Source organism: Carcharodon carcharias, chromosome 8 (genome assembly GCF_017639515.1).
Source record: "Carcharodon carcharias isolate sCarCar2 chromosome 8, sCarCar2.pri, whole genome shotgun sequence".
Taxonomy (NCBI): Eukaryota; Metazoa; Chordata; class Chondrichthyes; order Lamniformes; family Lamnidae; genus Carcharodon; species Carcharodon carcharias.
Genome location: NC_054474.1, coordinates 72342239 through 72364365, shown reverse-complemented (window position 1 = coordinate 72364365; position 22127 = coordinate 72342239). Strand labels below are relative to the sequence as shown.

The window sequence follows — 22127 nt, the reverse complement described above, 5'->3', positions numbered from 1 at the left end:
AATCGAAGCAATAGTCCATCACTTTGATCCTTCATTAAAATAAAATTTCAGCCTGCATTTAAACGCCAGTAAATGGACCAATGCACGTTTGTATGTGTAGAGTTCTACTTTGCCTTACTGGGCAACCATGTGAAACCAGCAAAATAATTCTGTGTTGCTGAACCATGTTGCTCTGAGCAGATTCTGGCCTCAGACCACTACTTGCTGCATAATGGCATTACCAGGAAAACACTTCCATTCACAATGTAGGTAAAACCAATGGCTATAATGCGGTCCTTTAAAATTCAGTGTGATTTGGCAAAAGTCAAAGCTCAAATTAAAGTAATTAATTATCAAAAGCAAAAAAAACTTAATTACTTCCAAATATTGACATTACTAAATTTAAAATGCATGTTGCCTGAAATGTTGACTCTTTGTTTTTTAGTTTAGGAGGTGGAACCTTCCTGGGCCTCTGCTGTTTACTTACAGGTTGTGAAACTTTTGATGAAGCCCTTGAAATGGCATCAAAGGGCGACAGCACCATGGCTGACAAACTAGTGCGGGACATCTATGGGGGAGACTATGAACGTTTTGGATTACCAGGGTGGGCAGTTGCATCCAGGTAGGTACAAATAATTATTGGGTCAAGTGGTTTGTTGCAGCAAATGACTATTCAGCTCTTTAGTACCTCAGAATCCAATATCCCTAACTTTTTTTTGAAGCATTGCAGTTCTCGAGCAATAGTTTACATTGCATACAGAAATTCAGGGGACTTTTTTTTTTTAAGGTTATTCTGCATTCAGTCATTTTCTCCAATAACGATAATTGTAAGCTACTTGATATTTTTTTTCAACAGGAATTCATATCTCGAGTAATTTTAATAAGAATAGAAAAAGGCTATAAATGTACAGGAGAGGCATGTTAACAAAACTTCTGTTAAAGGATCTTGTCTGAAATGTACAGGAGAGATGTCTTAACAGACAAACATCTGATGATGGATCCCACCTGAAGTGTCAGCCTGTCTTTGATGTTAACATAGAACCGTAGAAAAATTACAGCTCATAAGGAGTCCATTCGGCCCATCTTGTCCATGCCAGCCCAAGGACACCTAGGTGCCCTTTCTAATCCCACCTTCCTGCACCCAGCCCATAGCCCTGCAGCTTACAGCACTTAAGGTGTAGATCCAGGTACTTTTTAAAAGAGTTTAGAGTTTCTGTCTCTACCACCAACTTGAGCAGCGAATTCCAGACACCCACTACCCTCTGCATAAAAAAGTTCTTCCTTCTGTCCCCCCTACACCTTCTGCCACTTATTTTTAATCTATGTCCCCGATTCTAAAATTCTCCACCAAGGGAAACAATTTTATCCTCTCCACTCTATCTATTCCCTTCATAATTTTGTACACCTCAATCAAGTCACCTCTCAGCCGCCTCTTTTCTAAGGAAAAGAGCCCCAACCTATCCAAAACAAAAACAGAATTACCTGGAAAAACTCAGCAGGTCTGGCAGCATCGGCGGAGAAGAAAAGAGCCGACGTTTCGAGTCCTCGTGACCCTTCAACAGAACCCTTCTGTTGAAGGGTCACGAGGACTCGAAACGTCGGCTCTTTTCTTCTCCGCCGATGCTGCCAGACCTGCTGAGTTTTTCCAGGTAATTCTGTTTTTGTTTTGGATTTCCAGCATCCGCAGTTTTTTGTTTTTATCCCAACCTATCCAATCTCTTCTCATAGCTACAGTTTTCTAACCCTGGCAACATTCTTGTAAACCTCCTGTGCTCTCTCTCCAGAGCTATTACAGACAGCCTTCCTGTAATGTGGTGACCAGAACTGCACACACAATTCCAGTTGTGGCCTCACTGGTGTTTTATACAATTTCAACATTATATCCTTACTTTTATATTTTATACCTCTGCCAATGAAGGAGAGCATTCCATATTCCTTCTAAAGGGACCCATGTTTATTGCTAGCACCTTCTGTATTTAGTTTTGCACTTTCCCTCTATCTCCGTGGAATATTTTTAATATTGATTGGAAGTTATTAAAGATCATGACTAAGTGTTTGAAAATGCTTCATTGCCATCTTGTGTTGCAGGGAAGAACGCAAGGCCAGTTGTGGCAGGTGCACTAAGTCAATTTTTAAATCTATTTTTAATTAAAATGAAATATCAAACCATACTTAGAGTACACACTCACTCGTCAGCTTAAAATATTAAACTATAGGCACACAAATGCTATTAGGTTAAAGAATATTGTATCGTTAATCACCAGCTGTGATTGCTGCCATTATAAAAATGCAAATATAATGGCCACAGATATGCAAGGTCCAGGCTGGTCATAATAGTAGATGTTGCTTAAATTTGCCTTTCTGAAGTAAACATGACCAAATCCTGTTTTTAATTTATAATGATTGCAACGTTAGGTTTTGTGGATTTAGTTGGCCACTGCCTCAAATGTTATAAAACCAGACAAAGGTTCCCAGACAGCTAGTCAAGTTTACCCAGTGTAGCTGAGCTATACTATACAGAGCAGGGAAATTGTGTGTCTGCACTAAATCAGCTGGCCCAAGTTAGTGCAGGTGTTGTGCTGCTACGGTTAGCCTGACCACCCTTGTGTTATCCATGGTCCCCACCAATGCTCCCGCTAAGCTTCATGGCTGTGTAGTAATCCACAGCACATTACACAGTTCAACAAATAGACTCTGAACAGAACTGAAAATTGCAGGGAACATTGGTTCCTACTTTCGATTACTGTCCAGCAATCCCTCTTGACAGTGCTCAAATATGACAATCGGGTAAAGACAGAATTAGAGCAATTTGGTATCCCTGTAAGCTCAGTAGGACATTGATACCCATCTTTTGCTTTTTGAGGCTAACACCTGTATAATAACTGCTTGGGCTAAGGCACCAGAGTCGGATCACCTACTGGACCTTTGTTGGCGATACTGGTGATAGCCCAGAGGTCGCATCATTTGTCCTTTTTGTCAAAACCCTAGCATCACCCAAAATATTGAGAGTTCCAGAAAGGTTTGCAAGAGCGATCTGACCTGAGAGCCTCCAGTGTTCAACCTCCCTTGTAAACCGTGGTCTGCACTCAACAAGAGCCGCAGTTTCCATGTAAGGATGTCACAACTCCCCTACAAACAGAATTTCAAGGACGTCCCAGCAGGCGACTGTGGTTACCTGGATCAGACTGTTCACCACATTGAATGTATGTGGCCTACAAAAATGTGCCGCAAGTATTTAAGACAATCCATCTAACAACACACTTTTTATTTCAGTTTTCCAGCGTCGTAGTATTTTGCTTTTAACACAATGCTGTAACTTGGCTGTCTAACTTGGACTTGGGCACATAAAGCTGCAGGATGTCATACGCGAGAAGAAGGTGCATAGTGTGCCCAGCACCTTTTATAATTGTACCCCACCAAGGACACTAACTCTAGGGACAGGAGATATTGAAGTAAAGTGGCCAATATAATTGTAGAATATTAATTTAAATTTCCGTAGCACTCCATTTGTACGGATTGATGTCTCCTAGAGCTTTACAGCTCATACAAAGAAGTAAAGGGAAAAGAGGGGAAGAGGTGAAAGCTAAGTTCTTCTGGTTTAATGTTGTTCTGATCTGTACATATAGATTTAAAAACCATGCAGGTTTTTCATAACCTAATAGTAAACTTTCTTTTTCTCTTATAGCTTTGGCAACATGATTTGCAGGGAGAAGAGAGACTCGGCCAGCAAAGAAGACCTAGCAAGAGCTACCTTGGTTACCATCACAAACAACATTGGATCCATAGCCCGAATGTGTGCACTGAATGAGGTATAGCAGTTCAGTCAGCAGTTAATTGTTTTTCAGATGGTGTTTGGCTTTACTGTACTGTGTATGTTGTGGAGTTCCTGTGTGAAATTAGTGCTCTGTACCATTTGCATCTCAAGTACTGAAGGAGTCCATGCCTGCATGACAGCAAGACCCGGATAACATCCAGGCTTTGGCTGATAATGGCAAGTAACAGTTGTGCCACACAAGTGCCAGGCAGTGACCATTTCCAAGAAAGGAAAATCTGACCTTCTCACCTTAACGTAAAATACCATTGCCATCGTTGAATGATTGCATTGGTTTACTTGCCTTTCTGTTATAGATATGGGATATGTAAATATATGGATTTCCACATCAATTATCGTGGCAGCAATGAAACTTGACCCATTTTTATTGGTGTTTCTGATGTTAAAATATATTCTAATATTGAAATCCACCTGAATTGTATTTCAATTATCAGTAGTGTCTTTAATTAAAATTGTTTTTAATTAAAGTTGCTATGTATTTAAAGTGCACTACAGTGTGTGCAGCATTTCAGGACAAGTATTAATTTGTTCAAAACTGGATAATTATGTCTGAAGATTAGTATTTTCCGTAGTTATGTGCAGCCTAACAGCTAGTTAGGTTATCCACTTATCTAAGCCAGTCCACGGTCAGTGTTTCAGGGTGTATATTTATAAAAAATACACACAAGAAAAGAGGCTGATGCACCCATGGAGTTGGATGTCATATGGATTAACTTTCTTCAATCCCCTCATTGTAGCTCTGTTCCAAGGGGAAAATTTCCTGAGATCCCATTCCATACGCCCTAAAGCGGAGGGGATTCTGCGTGTGTCTGCTCAGTTCATGCATTTAAGAGAGTAATGCATTTTATGATTGCAACCAAATTAAGAGGAAATGAACGTAAATTATTTGAATACATACAGCTTTTATGAAACAAAAATCTCTTGATCTGAATGCATGTAGCATAATATTGCTGAAAAATGTGAAGAAAAGAAAATGTTAATATAATATTTACTGAATTCTTGATGTCATCTTACCTAACAAAGTTGCTTTTCTATTATTCCATATCTCTCATAATTTTGTAGTTAATTCAAATTTAAGTTAATTGGTGGTGTGCAACTTCACACACCTGAGTCCTGTAAACTCAGATGATGAGTGAGCAGTTATTTTTTTTTTAAGGGTTGGTAGTTAACGAGAAACTGTCTCAATTTAGCATCCCATCTGAATTATGGCATTTAATTAGCAACAAGATGTCGCTCAGCTGGTAGTGCACTTACCTTAGCATCAGTGGCTGTGGCTTGAAGCTCTGCTCCAGGATTTGAACACAAAAGTCTAAGCTGACTCCAGCACAGTGCTGAGAGAATGCTGCAATGTTTGAGGTGCAGTCTTACTAACAAGATAATTGCCCCCTCACGGCTGTAAGAGATCCCTCGGCACTAGCAGGTGTGTTACCCTTGGTGTCTTGGCCCATATTTATCCCTCAATTAATATCACAGACAGATTCTCTGGTCATTTTCGCATTACTGTTGTTTTGGAACTTGCTGTGTGCTGATTGGACTTTTTTTTACTATTCACTCATGGGGTATGAGCCTCACTGGCTGGGCCAGTATTTATCGTCAATCCCTTATTTCTCTTTAGAAGGTGATGGTGGGCTGCCTTCTTGAACTGCTGCAGTCCATGTGGTGTAGGTACATCCACAATGTTGTTAGGGAGGGAGTTTCAGGATTTTGACCCAGTGACAGTGAATGAACGGTGATATATTCCCAAGTCAGGATGGCAAGTGGCTTGGAGGGGACCTTCCAGGTGGTAGTGTTCCCACCTGTTTGCTGCCCTTGTCCTTCTAGATGTTAGAGGCCTTGGGTTTGAAAGGTTATGCCTAAGGAGGCTTGGTGAGTTTCTGCAGTACATCTTGTATCTCATACACGCTGTTGCCACTGTTTGACAGTGGTGAAGAGAGCGAATGTTTGTAGATGGGGTGTCAGGCAAGTGGAGAGTATTCCATCTCCTGACTTGAGCCTTGTAGATGGTGGACAGGCTTTGGGAAGTCCGGAGGTGAGTTACTCACTGCAAGATTCCTAGCCTCTGACCTGTTCTTGTAGCTCCAGTATTATATGGCTAGTCTAGTTCAGTTTCTAGTCAATGGTAACCCCCATGTTGTAAATAGTGGGGGATTCAGCGATGGTAATACCAATGACTGTCGAGGGGCGATGGTTAGATTCATTCTTGTTGGAGATGGTCATTGCCTGGCACTTGTGTAGTGCGAGTGTTAATTTTCATTTGTCAGCTCAAGCCTGGAATAGTCCAAGTCTTGTTGCATTTGGACGTTTGTACTGCTTCAGTATCTGAGGAATCTCAAATGGTGCTGAACATTGTGCAATTATCAGCTCACATCTGCACTTCTGACCTTATGATAGAAGGAAAGAAGATCATTGAAGCAGCTGAAAATGGTTGGGCCTATGACACTACCCTGAGGAACTCCTGCAGTGATGTCCTGGAACTGAGATGATTGACCTCCAATGACCACAACCATCTTCCTTTGTGCTGGATATGACTCCAACCAGTGGAGAGTCTCCTCCCACCCCCCCGCCCATCCCTACCACCGATTCACATTAATCCCAGGTTTGCTAGTGCTCCTTGATGCCACACCCAGTCAAATGTTGTTTTGATGTCAAGGGTAGTCACTTTCACCTCACCTCTGGAGTGCAGCTCTTTTGTCCATGTTTGAACTAAGGCTGTAATGAGGTAAGGAGCTGAGTGATCCTGGTGGAACCCAAACTGAGTATCAGTGAGCAGGTTATTGTTAAGCAAGTGCCGCTTAATAGCACTGTTGATGTCTCCTTCCAACATTTTACTGATGATCGAGAGTAGACTGATGGGATGGTAATTGACCGAGTTAGATTTGTCCTGTCTTTTGTATACAGGGCATACCTGGGCAATATTCCACATACCCGGGTAGATGCCAGCATTGTAACTGTACTGGAAAAGCTTGGCTAGGGGCACAGCAAGTTCTGGAGCACAAGTCTTCAGTACTGTTGCTGGAATATTGTCAGGGGCCATAACCTTTGCAGTATCCGGTGCCTTCATCTGTTTCTTGATAAGTGGAGTAAATCGAATTGGCTGAAGACTGGCATCTATCATGCTGGGGACCTCCAGAGGAGGCAGAGGTGGCACTTCTGGCTGAAGATTGTTGCAAATACTTGCTTTGCACTAGTGTGCTGATCTCTCCCATCGTTGAGGATGGGGATATTTGTGGAGCCACCTCCTCCAGTTAGTTGTTTAATGATCCACCACCTTTCGCAACTGTGTGGCAGGACTGCAGATCTTGGATATGGCTGCTGCCCTCCCTACATTGCCTTTCAAAAAGTACTTCATTGGCTATAAAGCGGTTTGGGATGTTCAGTGGTCATGAAAGGCATTTTATCAATGCAAGTCTTTATTTTTCATCTTTGCATTGGAATGTCAGACTAGATTAAGTGTTCAAAATCCTGAAATGAGGCTTAAGTACAAAACTATGAGTGAGAATGTTAAGCTGACGCTTATCTTAATATATTCTGACAGGAAAGAATTCACATATCTGGAGTGAGAGAAGCTGTGCAGGAGAATGTTTTTCTCAAGCCTCAGTAATTATCAAATCTGTGAAAAGAACTTAAGATTCTCTGTACTTTCGGCTTCTTTACAGTGCTGCCTTGTGACGTGAAGATCAAGCAGCATTGTACAGGGCTATGAAAGCTCAGAGGCCTCGCATCGTTGAACAATTCTAAATGATCTGTTCCCTTCTCCTGTGCCGTCTTTACTTTTCCTCCTCAGCCAAGCTACCTAACTCTACAGTAATGTCCGGTAATTTAATAATGGAAATATCTGTATAGAACCTATATAATGGGAATATCTATATGTAGACTGAGTGGAAAAGTTGTTCACTAAACTTCATTTTTAAGTAGCTGCTGTATTTGGTGAAGTAATTGTAATTACATTAAAGAGCCATCCTATAACCAATTCATCAGGCAAGTCATCCATATTTTTAAAAGGCTGATGTTTTGTGTCGTTAATTTAGAAGGTGTTGTTTATATTCTGCAACCCTTGATACTAGCCCAGTAAATGCTGTCCTCGCTAACAACACCCAGATTCTGAGAATGAATGATAAAAAGAACATTGTTAATGATACAGTTGGAGCCCAGTTCAGCTTTGCAAAACGCCCTCCAGCTAAATAAACTTTTGCAAGTGGTAAGGTTTGTAAGATTATCCTGTCATCTTCAGTCTGATTCAAATTTTAAAAACAGGTGATGAAAGATTATCAGATTGAACACATCTATTTTTTTCAGTTGATCTGTTTTCTTAAAGCCCGGTGATTTTTTTTTTAAACTGACCGAGCTTCTAGAGGTGAAAATCCTGATGAGGTATACCTGAACACATCCAATTTAAAATATTTTGTACCTGCTCCCATAGGCTAATTTGTTCGACAATGGTCAGAAGCAGAAAAAGGCACATGCAGAGTAAGATGACAGCGAATTTACATTGAAGGATTACTGTGCAAAACAAAAGTTCTGGCTTCCTCCTCCAGCTCTATTTGCTTTCTTGGGTTGGAAATGATCAGTGTATCCGTAAGCAGACCACTGTTTTATTCAAAAGCTGGTATCTTTAGTTTGCTATGTTCTGCGAATACCAGTGGCTTCCATAATTTTACGTTCTGGTGAATCAATCCCTTGTTTCACCACTTCATACTTTTGTTGTTTGCAGAAGATAAACAGAGTCGTTTTTGTTGGCAACTTCCTGCGAGTCAATACACTGTCGATGAAACTCCTGGCCTATGCACTGGATTACTGGTCAACGGGTCAGCTGAAGGCATTGTTTCTGGAACATGAGGTGCGTGCTTTACCAGTTATTTTGTGTATCTGAAGGAATTCATCTAAAACGATTTGATCCTGCTCATTTATTTGATAGAAGTCTATATTGTGAATTTCCCAAAGTCCAAGCAATTGCCCAACGTTTTTGTCAATGAGTCTATCTAACATGAAACAGTTGCAACCATTCACTGTCCTTTCAATAGTAAAAATAGTAATTTGTTCTTCATTTATGAAAACACAAATAAAAATCTCTCTGGGTGCAGTATGATGGTATCACATTCATGGAGATATTCAGTTGGTGTATAGTAATGTTTCTTGCTGCTTAATCTTCGCATTGAAGCTGCTGCAATGGAAGTGCTTATGATGCTAATGATTAGGCACCGGGCAATTAATTTTGTCATTTGCTGTGACAAATGATGGGGCAATGTTATGGTGAAGGAACAGGTGAACCCCTATTGCAATTTTAGGGTTTGGGTGCTCTGGGTTGAGTCCCTGGAGTAAGACCTCTCTCCAGAGGTCAATCGAACCTGGTCCTCAAGGAAACTCTAGAGTATCACCACTGACATACCATGGAGAATTATCACATTTGCATCAGAAACCAAACTGAACAAAATAGCAATGTCCAGGGATGAGAATACTGACTACCTCTGTATTGTACTACTTGGTACAGACCAGATAGGTGCTAGGCTTGATGTGCAAGATGTGCTGAGTAGCTTATCTCAACCTTGTATGCAATAGGAGCACTATACTTGGTATTTTTGCCCCAAGCTAGAAAGAAGGAAAAGCAGCAACAGCATTAGGCCTATCAGCCCTTCAAGTTCATTAGGCCATTCAAACAGATTATGGCTGGTCTGAACCTCAACTCCATTTCCTTGACTGTACCTAATAAAAATAAGTTTAATCTCACTCTTGACACAGCCTTTTAGGGGAGAGAATTCCAGATTTCCACTTCACTGTGTACCAAAGTGTTTCCTGATTCTCTGAATGGCCTGGCTTTGATTTTAAGATTATTCCCCTCTTGTTCTGACACAGACCTTCTCTACATCATTCTATCAAATTGAATCATTTTTATCATTTTAAACACCTTTAAATCACCTTTCCAACTGATGTTCATGCAATCTCGTCTCCCAGTTTAACCCTTTAATCATTACTCCCTCCTTCCTGAATCCAAAACTGAATGCAGTGCTCCAGGTCAGGCCTGACCAAGCTTCATTATAACTGAAGCATAACTTTCTTCCCTTTGTATTCCAGCCCCTTTGAGATAATGGTCAGCATTCCATTAATGTCCTTGGTTACCTTTTGTACCTGTGCACTACATTTTAGCTTTTTTGTGTCCTTGGATGTTTTTCTAGTTCCAATTTTCCCACCATTAAGAAAATATTCCAACTTTGCTGTCTTAGCTGCAAAGTAGATGATCTCACACTTTCCTATACTGAACTCCAACTGTTCCGGTTTTGCCCAATCACCATGTCTAGTGACCCTTTGTAGAAGGGAGAAGGAAGTTACGATGCTTACTGTGCTTTCTGACTTGGTGTTTGTTATCTGCAAACTTAGATGGTAACTTTCTATTCCTTTATACAAGCCGTTAATATACATGGTGAAAAGCTGAGGTCCCAAGGTACATCACTGAACTGTACCACTTGTTGCACCCTGCAACTCTGCATTTATCTGTATGATGTCCTGTGAGAATGGTTATGCTTCGTGTTAGGGGCCCCAAAGGCAGCTAACCTATTGTAGGTCTGGAAGGTATCTAAGTACTGCTAGCAAAGTCAAAATGAGAGAAGGAAAGGGGAAGAAAATTGGGGAATGCAGAAATATATTTTTTTAAATTGCCTTTCAATATTCTAGAAAAAATAAAAGATCATTTGAAGTAACAGTACACCAGAATAACTGAAATTGAAAATGCTAAAACAGTATTTCCCTAAAGAGCAATGTTGCCATTTTATTTTTAAAGATTGTGTTTGGTCTATCAGATTATTCTCTCATCATCAATGTGCTTTTGATACTCCTAAACTGGAAGCCTTCATGTCTACAAATTGCCCCAAAACAATTCAGTTTTGAAATGTAGTCACTGTTATTACGTAGGAGAACATGGCAGCCAATTTATGTACCTTGAATTCCCAGGCACAGCAAAAAGAGCTGGATCAGATAATCCAGCTTGACTTTCTTGGTTAAGCAATACATGTTGGACTTGAGGAGAAGTACTTGCTCCTCATTGTCATTAGGGAGCTAGAGATACTTTTTGGTTCTTGGATAGAAATGATTCCTCAGTCAACATCACTCAAAGGTTTCTTGTTTTTCTTCACTTTAAAGTACTGCAATGGTCAGTGTCTTCTGGACTTCCCTGTCTCAGTCATTCTGAGCTTGGGTATGCTCTCATGCATGCTCTTGGAAGACAAGGTTAGAGGCTAATGGCGAATTAAATTGCCAATTCAACTACATTCATCTTTTGCTACCATGTCTAGTGATGCAAGTGCTAGAAGAGCCTACCTTCTGCGAAGAGTACGGTAGTTTTGGGCAGAATTTTAGGCTTTAGAAAGTGCAGAATGCTGTTGAAAAAATAAATGTTTAGAAGGAACTGAACTTTAGCATTGGGGAGTTGAACAGGCTCCACTTGCGGTTGGGAGAGATGGTGAAGTCAAAAATGTTGATAGAGTAGGAAGTTAGAGCCATACAAAAGTGGCAGTTGATAGTCAGCCTAGCAAGAGTCCCGCAGATGAACCGACACTGATTCAAAAGAAAGCAGGTTTTTGCTTCCTCAAAAAAAATCTGGAAGAGAGCAAGATGTTGTGATTTATCCATTGCAGTACAAGAGGACTGAGGATTATGAGCACAGAAAATGAGAGATCTGAAAGATGAACCTGGGGTGGAATCATCAGCAAAAGGATGAATTCAAGCCAATAATGAGTGTCGGAGGCCCTTGCATTAATGTAAAGTAAGAGAGGGGACGAAGCCCTGTGGAAATCTAGAATGAAGAGAAAGTTGTTAACCTGCAGCACAAGAAGTGATTCGAGAAGAAACTAACTTATCACAAGCACAGTTTTGTTTGGGAGATTATACTGCATTATGTTTAATGCAAAAATGCTGCATGAAATGATAAATAAAAAGTTGTCATGGAAATTGTGCTATTTTTCACTGATTATTCTTCCTTTTAATCTGCAGGGTTACTTTGGAGCAGTAGGTGCCCTGCATGGACTTCTCAATTCCACTTAGAAGTCATGGCATTCCATATCCTGTTGGGATCTGAAGAAATGCAAACATCTGCATGATGATTTTAAAACGGAAAGGTTCATCCAGGTTAATAAAACCTTGTGAAAATCTGTGACAAAGTTGAGCCACACTACAGGCTGTTTGTATTACTAAAGTATTCTTTCTACTTGAATAATGAAAAATCTTAACAGGATTTTTTTTAATTGGGTCCAATGTTATTGGGCATTAAGCCACAGCATAACTTCTCAGTACAACACTGCTTAAAAACTTCCTTTTATTGCCACATCAGCAAAAGGTTGTTTGGTTTTGTTAATCTAATCTTGAATTACCCTTTACCCCATTCAAATGGTCTCCAAAATACCCTTGAGCTTATAAGCATCAAAACCTTCCTCGGACTTCTGGAATCTCAGTACCAGCTAATGATTATAGAAAGATAAGCACTGAGATTTAACAGGTGGAATAAATAAAATGTGTGTAACAGTATCTGGGGATGAGGAATCTACCCTGCTCAGAATGGTTGTGGGTTAAAGCAATGCAAGAGTCCTTAGTTTATAACACAGATCTGTTTTAAACACATTTTATTTAGAGAACTCTCTGTATATAAGACATATAATATTGCTCAAAGTTGTCAGATTCGGGCAAAAATACTCGCAACTAAAATCTCTCCAGGGAGGCCCTGGTATGTATTCATGTACACACCAAAAGTGGCTTTTATTTATTTTTTTAAAGTAGTTGTTAATTTTATTCAGGAAATGTATGTATTATATGGGAGAGGGTGGAATTCTACCTGTGTGTGAAATCACTAGAAATATTTTAATCTATAAAACGCCTTAAGCCCGCACCAACAACAGGTGCACACTATAATACATCCTTAACAAAAAATGGGGGAAACTAGACTTGTATATAACTTGTGTTTTCCCACATTTTACATATGTACTTTTGAAGATGATGTGGGCATATATGATTGCTGGATAAGTTATATCTGGCCAAGTTGTCCCATAGGCCACCAGAGCAGAGTTTGACTGAGTTTTATGTCTAAGGAGTTCAATTGGGTTACCCCTTGAAGTTCCTTGAAGGTATCTATTTTATTATATATGTGAAATTTATAAGAGAGTGTTCATTTAATGTTGGGTCTTTTCTTTGCTGAGAGGTGCAATAGTCAACGACTAGTGCCTTCTATATTAATGTATGGTGATTTCAGACTGAGTGGCTAATGAATGTGATATACAATAGTTGTTGGAAAAGTTGGTAATAATCAGCTGATTATTAGGAAGTGATGCAGGCAGTATTAAATATACTCTGATTGTGTTTCCTTCTGCTAATTGGCTGCTACTGTAAGTCCACCAGCTGTACAGTGATTATGTGCCAAATGTTCAGTATAGTTTTCACCACCCCTCGTTTGTATCTGGAGCATGCTCCTGTTCTAATCTCAGTTAGAAAATTAGACAACCAATTTAATAGAATGGCCATAAATTTTATTTTGTGATTGTGTCTCACAATGTTTGTTTTCAACGTCTGTGATTTTAAACTCTCTTTTTCAGTCAATCTGTTCTATACAGTGGAACTCCCTTGCTCTGATAGCAGAGAAGATACCTCTAATCAGTAATGGAATTTGGCTAAGCTATTGACGGGTTTCAAATCTTGGACTAGCATTTACAGTGCAGAAAAACTCTAGACATTCAATATGAAGCAAAACTTTGTCCACCATGACTTGCACATGATGCACCTCAAAATTTAAGAGGTTGGGTTTTTTGTTTATTAATTCATTCTTGAGGCGTGGAACACTGGCAAGGCCATCATTCATTGCAGATCCTTACTTTCCATAATGCAACTGAATGAGTTGCTAGGCCACTTCAGAGGACATTTAAGAGTTAACCGCAGTGGTAGACTGGAGTCGCATATAGACCATACTGGCTAAGGATGGGATATTTCCTCCTCCTTAAAGGGCATTAGTGAACCAGTTGGGCTTTCATTAAAATCTGACTCTTTATTTATGGTCACTTTTTACCTATACCAATTTAAAAAAAAAACAAAATTCCTGACCTCTCTTTGAACTGAATTCTAATTTGCAATCCACCGTGACAAACCATAATTACCATTGGTCCAGGCCTCATTGGTTCAGTGACATAGGATGACAGGAGTGAAAATAATGGAAGTTCCACTATACTGTATATTTTCTTTCCCATTCCAGTCATTGACACTTTGTTTTTGACCACCATGGCTCATTTCAATGTAACTAGGGTATCGTGTGCATTTCAAATTCAAATCTCCAATGGTGGCCTATTGGTTCAGTAACACAACGCAGGATAGACCTGAGTCTTGTTTTGACAATGTCTTTGTTCGTAGGGCTGTAACTTACTTTGGTTTGTTTAGCTACAAGGAAACAAAGAATCACATCCTGTCACAGCAACCCAGTTGATCCTGTGGTAATAGTTTCAGCACCTAAAAATTATGTAAATTGCACAAGATTGTAAGTTGCTTGAGTTGAGTACTGGAAAAAATTTACTTTTTTGGGTCTGTTTTTGATCTTCCCAATGATTTAAATTGGTGGAAAGTATTCACCTGTCTAAAGTAAAAAGGTTTCAGAGTGAAAGTGAACAAAGCAAGAAAATCTACAGTAGGTCACTCTAAAACGTGTTACTGGGCTCTTGGAATATAATATGTGATCACAGCTAAAATATACATACTATAGAATCTTACAGCACAGAAAGAGGCCATTCAATCCATTGTTCCTCTACTGGCTCTTTGAAGGAGTTATTTCATTTTGCTGCTCTTTCCCCATGGCCCTGCAGTTCTGCCCATCATGAATTCATCCAGTTTCTTTTCGAAGTTACTATTGAATTTACTTCCATTACCCTCTGCAGGTAACAAAACTGTAAACATTCATTTCTGAAAGTGTGGATTTTCCCGATCACCAATCTACTCTTGTAGCACAGCATTGTCTAAAAAAAAACCTACTGGAACATGAGAGAGGAAGACAGCCAATTTTGCAGAACTTATGCTGTTAAGCCACATGGGGAAGAGCAGAGCTCTGTGGAATTGTGGCTCATTCTTCACAGTTTTTAATGGGAGAGGATATAGACACTACAGTGTACAATGTACCCATGAAATTTCTAATCTCTATTATGGTATTGCAAAAGCAAAACACTGCTGATGCTGGAAATCTGAAGTAAAAACAGGGAAGACTGGATACTTATCAGGTCAGGTAGCATCTTTGGGGAGAGAAACAGTTAATGTATCAGATCAATGTCCTTTTGTCAGAAGTTACTTAATTTACCACAGGATGGCGCAATTGCATATGTTCCATACGGAGCATTCTGAGATGGATGACATCACTGGCTTAAGAATATAAAATGCAAGATACATGTAAAGGAATGAGTAGTCTAATCAAACTTTATACGATCTGCCCTTATCCCCAGAGAGAACATATAGCAGGGAATGATCTTCCCAGGTATCCCAAATGACAGCAACTATTAGCATTTATAAGCACTTTTAACATAGCAAAACAGAGGCACTTCACAGTAGCATAATCAGACAAAAAATTACTCTGAACCAAAGAAGGAGGTGCTAAGACAGATGACCAAATATTCGGCCAAAGGAAAAGTTTTAGGCAGACAATGATAGACTAAGAGATTCGGGGAGGAAATACCTGAGTTTAGGCCTAGACATCTGAAGGCAACGCCCCCCCCCCCCCCCCCCCCCCCCCCCCCACCCCCGCAATGGTAGAGGTGAAGGAAATTAGGAATACATGAGGCCTGAGTTGGAGAAACAGAGTTCTAAGTTGTAGCGCTGTAGTAGGTAATAAGTACATGGAAGAGTGATACCATGGAGAGACTTGAATGCAATAATGACATTTTAGAATCAATTTATAGGTAAATGGGATTTTGTGCAAGTTCTGATGGTTTTGGGCAAGCTCAAATTTATGAATGATGAGAAATGGGAGACCAACTGAGAGAGCATTGGGATAATTGAGTCTGTTTGGTAACGAAAGCACGAATGAGGGTTTCCGCTGAAGATGGGCTGAGGCAGAGGAGGAAACAGGCAATATTAGATGTTCATTGTAATTAAGAAGATGGGTCAAGAGCTCGAGGTCGAATAGGATGCAGAGGGGGCTGGAGTTGATGGCTAAGGAAGTTAAATTTGTGGCAGGAGTTGAAGATGATCACTTTAGGATTTGAGTGTTTATTATGAGGAAATAAATGTAGCAACTTGTCTTTCACTACCCTGAACAACTTACATTTTTTATATATATCAAATATATTATCTCCCACTTAGTCTTCATGTTTCTATCAATTCTAATTTAAACTCCTTGTTTTGGTTTTCATTATAACACCTGTGTCTGTCTTTCAACTTGGAGAATGTCTCCTGGGCTTCTTAAGCTCCTAATTCAACCATTCTAGACTGAGTTCAGTGACCGTCCTGCAATTAGATACTGTTCAGATCAGGCATATGAGCATTTACTGGATTTTCTATTTAATTTTAAAACTTCATTTATTCATAGAAATAAGATTAGTAGAAAAGTTTAAAAATCATAATTATTAAATGATAGAAGGGACTCAGAGCTGCACCAACCAGGAACAAATGTATTTAAATTTCAGATCTGTCTTTAAGGGGGTGTGTTTTTAATAAAAGGGATAAGTGAATTATAGAGCATACTAATTTCAGAATATTACAACTTTTCCTCTAATTCCATGAGCAAAGTGTATGTTTTTTTTGGTCATTTTAAAATGTTTTTTATTGCCTAAAGATACTGCAGTTGGTGGCATTATAAGTCGACCTTTGAAGCTTTGAAAAGCCCTTCCAAAAATGCCGTGAACTTATATACCGAGTATAAAATGTGAACCTCCGGCCTTGGTGTAGGTGGTCACCATTTTGAAATGTGAAACATTTAATTTCGGCCGCCATGCACAGTCTGTGTGGGTGTGTCAAATCCCTGTTCATCATCAACTGGCAACAGGGTCCGTTTGGCCTGCTTGATCCCATGCGCCAACCTATAAGATGAGTATAACCCTGAACAGGCATTTCTGAGCTGAAAAAGTCGAGGTCGAGCAAGTAAAGCCCTAAACTTTCGTTATCAGCTGAAAAATGGGAGTGTCGACTTCTACAACTTGTATATAGGCATTAAACAAGCATTTTGGTGTTCAAAAATGGGTGGTCTTTTATGCCCAGTTGACTTGTATGCAGCAATTTACAGTAATGTAAAAGAATGATTTGAAATGGATTTCCAAAATAGAATACTCTTTTTTTTAAATTAAAAACGTGCTGGCCCTCCCCTGCCTGCCCACCCCAAGGACAAGCTTGAGATATGATATAGTTTTTATTCTTGGCTGCCAAAACAGGTTTGAGAGGTAACAGCTGTTCCACACTCTTGTCCATTATGGTGAATGTTAATAGCTGAGGTCTTGGCCTTTGCACATAAACATATGTGAAACAACTGAGTAACACATGACCACCACCTGCTGAATGTGGAAACAGGACCAAACCAATTACTTTCACATGCAGAGTTTTGAAACCGCTTCTCCCCATCTGATGTTTATTGTGGGTTGTTAGATGATTAGATCTGTTGGGTCTCTAATATGTTTAAACTGTTTTCCTCCATGTAAATTGCTGAAGCATTTACCAGGCCGTTGAACCTGGAGTTCAGTTCATTGTACATGATAACATGCCAGTGTTTTTCCAACCCAGTGCAGCATTGTTGTCAGAATAAGAGGTCAACAAAACATTTTCCACATGGAATTCTGACATTGCGCACAAAATTGAGTGCAGTTCTGTCCACTATTGCCATTTAAATTTCTGTCCATTCCTATGTTCCTTTAATGGAAACTACTATGTAAACTTGTCGTGCTATTTGCACCCTTCCACAAGTGGAGATGCTGCAGCACTACCTATAATGGGAGATTGGAATTATAATGCCACACATTTGCGCATGCAATTTCCATTATAAAAGTAGACATAAGAATTTGTAATGAAACAGTATGAGTAAGGACAGTGTGTGAGACTTTAATTTGGGGACTTCACTGCCTCTGCACACCATGGTCCAAATACTCCCTGTCCTCCAGCCCTACTTTACCACCTGTGCTTGATCTCGACTCCATCATGCACCATCATGCGCGATAGACTAGCATTTTTTAAAAAGAACAGCATACAGGATTTTGGTAAGCAATTGAAATTTGTATAACGAACAGAAACTAGAGTTCTGTGGAAAGTTTCCAGCTGAGCTGCAGAGGGTTCAAGCTAGCCACAGTAATGTTGTCTTACTCTGAAAGCATTGTCTGAAGGAGATGCAGTGATTGCAGTGACATCTAGACAGTAACCTGAATTTTACCATAATGCAGTAGTGCATGCCTCGAGTATTTTATTCATGTGGTTACGTAAATAGGGTTAAAAAATCCTTTGAACCATTCTGTAACAAAAGAAACTAAAGTTAGTGATTGAACCTGTGTAACCATATCATTTTATAACAGGTGAAAATATACCTAGATTTTACTTTGGTGAACAATAAACCTGGTTGACATGATGCAGTGGATGCATAGAAAGTGCATTTCCCACAGTTTTCAGGGCGCCATTTTGGTTTTATAATTGTCAAATTTATTTAAAGAGTCATCAGAATGTATGTATATGATCCAATTATATATGCAAACATCAAAACTCTGCCTTTGCATTTGACTATTTGGCTGATGCTTTTTGAATATCTCTGTTCTTTAGTAAGGTTACACTATAATTTGCAGCACTGAGTCAGTGGAATTTAGTTCATTTGGATCTATTTTTATGCCCGGTTCAAATACTTTCCAGTCATGTCTGTTGCATTATTGGTTTACCCATATATCGCATCAGTATTCCTGAACAATTTGCTGACTTTTCCCCAAAATATTCTGTTTCGCGGAGTAAAATTGTTTTGTTTGGTGAAGGTTCATTGTAGTACTGACAGCTGATTTGTATAATTAACTTGCGCCACCTGGAGAATTCGATTCAAATCATTTAATGTTATTTGAGGGCTTAGAAAGGTATCGTTCTAAATGTACAAAATTTAAGAATCTAAGCTTCTAAATTAAATTGCAGTTGTGGTTTTTGGAGGGTGTGGAATCGAGTTTAATTACATACATGGGTTATATATTGAAAGGAGGTAGAGCTCAGATTTACAGGAAGCTTCTCATGTTCTTGATCTGTGGTCACGCTACAGGGTAAAAGCGAGGTTGGGCAGGGGAACAAAAAGTCATGTTATTATTGGGAGCACTTCCTGACTCCTCATCACAGGGGTGGATCTTGGAGGGTAACTAACTTAAAGCAGGGACCTACTGAATCTGATCAATGTATACAGCTTACACTTTCGGTCGTGTATAATTTAAAAGTTATTAATAAACATGTTGGTGGTTTGAACTAAGCCATTGCTGGGTTCTTGAGGTTTTTTTTCCGCACTTGTACTTGGCTCTAAATTCAGCCTGTGGATAAGCGATGAAAGTTGGTTGTTAGAGTGGTGAAGGGTTATGAATGAAGGGAACGATAGTTAGTCAAGTCAGTTACGGATATTAAAGCCTGAAGAAGAACATTGTGACCTTGAATTTGAAAGGCCTGAACTAAAGATGTAGGTAATGCAGGTATTTCCAATTCACTTGACAATTCTTTAATATTAAAGCTGTGATTGTAGACTTGTCAAAGATGTCGACCATTGCCTTTTGATCTTTTATATTTTTAACCAATGGTTTAAAAATGTCTGCTGGGTGGAAAGGACAGGCAGTGCTGGCCTCCATCCCTACTAACCACGCAAGTGCCTTCCAAAATTCTTATGGGTGTTTTATTTTTTGAGGGGAAAAACAAATTTTGGAGACCTTCTTGAGTACATTTCCGCCTCACAGCGCCTCTATTGATTCAATAACACATTCGGCTGAGCTGTCAGTTAACCAGCACTGAACTGTAAAATGAAATGGCTTACGTTTACTGAAGGTATTGTCACACCGGCTTCATGTTACCAGTCAGCTGAAATGCAATGTGCTAAACCATTTGCTAATCTGTGTTAAGATGTAGTTGTTTTCAACTGAAGAAGGGCTAGAGCAGCGTAAAGACCACGGTTTGTTGAATTGGAACTGAAATTTATCCACATCAAAAGCTGGTAGTTGATTTCAGTTGCAGCTGATGAACTTGAGTCATTTGCTGTCGTTGAATATTTTTGTAACTTTTAATCGCTATTGGAAAAAGATCTTTCGGATCTTTTCTCCCTCTCCCTCACCCTCTCTCTTGTGCCACATCCCACTCCCCTCAAGGCACAGGTTAAATCCTTAAGAAATATGCCTCCATTCTAGTTTTGCTATTTTATTTCCCCCCAAATCCAGAACTAGACTTGGCGCAGAACTGAAGCATCAGGTCATAGTTTGCGTTCCAAGATTTGCTGAAAATTTATTGCCTTCTCATCATAAAAGAGATTAATGTAAAAATGGACTTTGTAATAAAAGAAACATTTGGTGTCAGGTTCGTGTGTGTGGTGACTGCCATTTTTTTTTAAACTAATCCGTCTGGTTTCAAATGCAGGTGGGTAGTAACTGGACTCGACCATTGAAACCAAAGTGATGGAAGCTTTAATTTTCTAAGTTTGCATTACAGCACGCAGTTACACAGTTGTTGCGATAAATTTGTTGTAACAGAACAACAAAAGTCTGGGTGAAAAGCAGCATTGTAATTCCCAATATATCCAGCCTGTTGGCTGTGCCCGAGTCACCAATTTCAGTCATTCCAATCTGCTATAATCACTCACTATTGTCCATGTACATTTTCCGTGGATTAAGCCTTTTTCAGTGACTCCCTGAAGCTTTGCTAAGTCAGTGAATCCAGCTAATTGCATCAAAAGACTCCAAAAGGTTTACAGAAAACAAAATGATCTGGCCTCTCTTGAATTCACAAAGCTTCAGGGACCTTTTTTTTGGAAAGACTGCAGCCTGGGAAGAAGACAACATTTCTCAACTATGACAAGTGACAAATGTTTAGCATTCCAAAAAAAAAATCAGCTTGCCCTTCTTGTGTATTAGCCTGTGCAATTTTGAAATAGTCCCCAGCTGCATGAAATTATAAATTCGAAGCATGAACTAATTGGGCAACATGCAGTGAGGAATGTGAAGATTTAATATATATATTTTAAAAAGTTTTAGTATGCAATAGAAAACTTTGTGCAGCTTTTAAATATTTAATTTCACTGTAATTCAGTAATTTAAAGGTTAATGAGTTTGCTGAGTATAGGATACTATTTAAATGACCTGGTAAAACATACGACACTGAAAGTTTGTACAAGAAATTGCATGATGTGTTGTAAATTATTGTTTAACATACAATTATTTAGATGCAAATGTTTGTTTTTAAAAATCCTTTGCCTCACTGAAGTTGTGACAATACATATTCTATGATTCATTGTCTGATTGCATTTATGTGTGTTTGTTTTGTATATACCTGTTCCTATTCTTTTTATTGCTTGATTTGTGAGATGTCTTGCTCTTTAAAAGATGAATTTTATTTTCATTCATGCAACTTCTAAAGGCCAAAACTTGTACCGGTAGCCTTCCCATCCACCATCCAGCTACAATGTGTTGTATTATCTGTTGCATGGTCTGACCTCTGTTTGCAGTTTACATTGTACTCCCTTGGTGCTTGACAAAATAAAGTTCATCTTCAATTTTACTTTTTTGGTTTGATTTCATTGTTTGTGCCCTGTGTCCTGTTACCTAGTCACACAATAGGTGCTCAGTGAGCCACAATTTGCAAACATCCTCATGCCTAGGAAATGTTGGAAATTACCAAATGGTGTTTGTTTTCAACATTTTGTTTCCCCCTACATGCACCTTGTTTTAAACTTGCTATTTGCCACTGTCGGTGATGCACTGGGGCCAACCCCAGGAGCAACAGCAGATCCCAGGTGAGTGAGGGGGAGGCTGGAGAAGGCTGGGGGGTAAAGGGGGTTGGTCAGAGGTAAGGGCAAGTGGGTGGCTTTCACTGTTAATGTCAGGTCCTTCGATTGGCACATTGTGCCTATCGATGAGAGACACCCCCCTTCGAAGCCACAGGCAAACCTGACAGGGTTTCAGGAGTCATAGGGCAGCCATTAAATTCTGGTCCACTTGGATAATTGGCTTTTAGTGGCTCATAAATTAACCTAATTGTATTTCTGTTGCTGACAGGTGGGATTCCTGCATTAGGCTCTTCCCATCCCCAACTTAATTGAAGACCGTTTTCCCAGCGTCAGAAATCTAATGCGGGCAGCCCTGCCCAACTCTCCTGGCCACCCTCCACCATCTTTCCCGCTTTAGCA

At 39.6% G+C, this 22127-nt stretch overlaps 1 protein-coding gene across 2 annotated transcripts in view; it reads left to right on the top strand.

Moving 5' to 3' along the window:
• The window catches only part of LOC121281293 (pantothenate kinase 3), a 38322-nt gene extending 24416 nt beyond the window's left edge, over positions 1-13906 (top strand). Inside the window, exons 4-8 of one of the 2 annotated variants that reach the window (XR_005943851.1) lie at positions 425-601; positions 3665-3788; positions 8232-8386; positions 8523-8648; positions 11792-11807. Coding sequence is in view for 1 of the 2 variants with exons in the window: in XM_041194163.1 (XP_041050097.1) it covers positions 425-601; positions 3665-3788; positions 8523-8648; positions 11792-11842 (478 nt within the window). In the remaining variant the exon portion in view is untranslated. Of the gene's footprint in view, positions 1-424; positions 602-3664; positions 3789-8231; positions 8387-8522; positions 8649-11791 lie in introns of both variants that reach the window. The other variant, XM_041194163.1, reaches the window with a different exon arrangement.
• The last annotated feature ends 8221 nt before the right edge of the window (positions 13907-22127 follow it).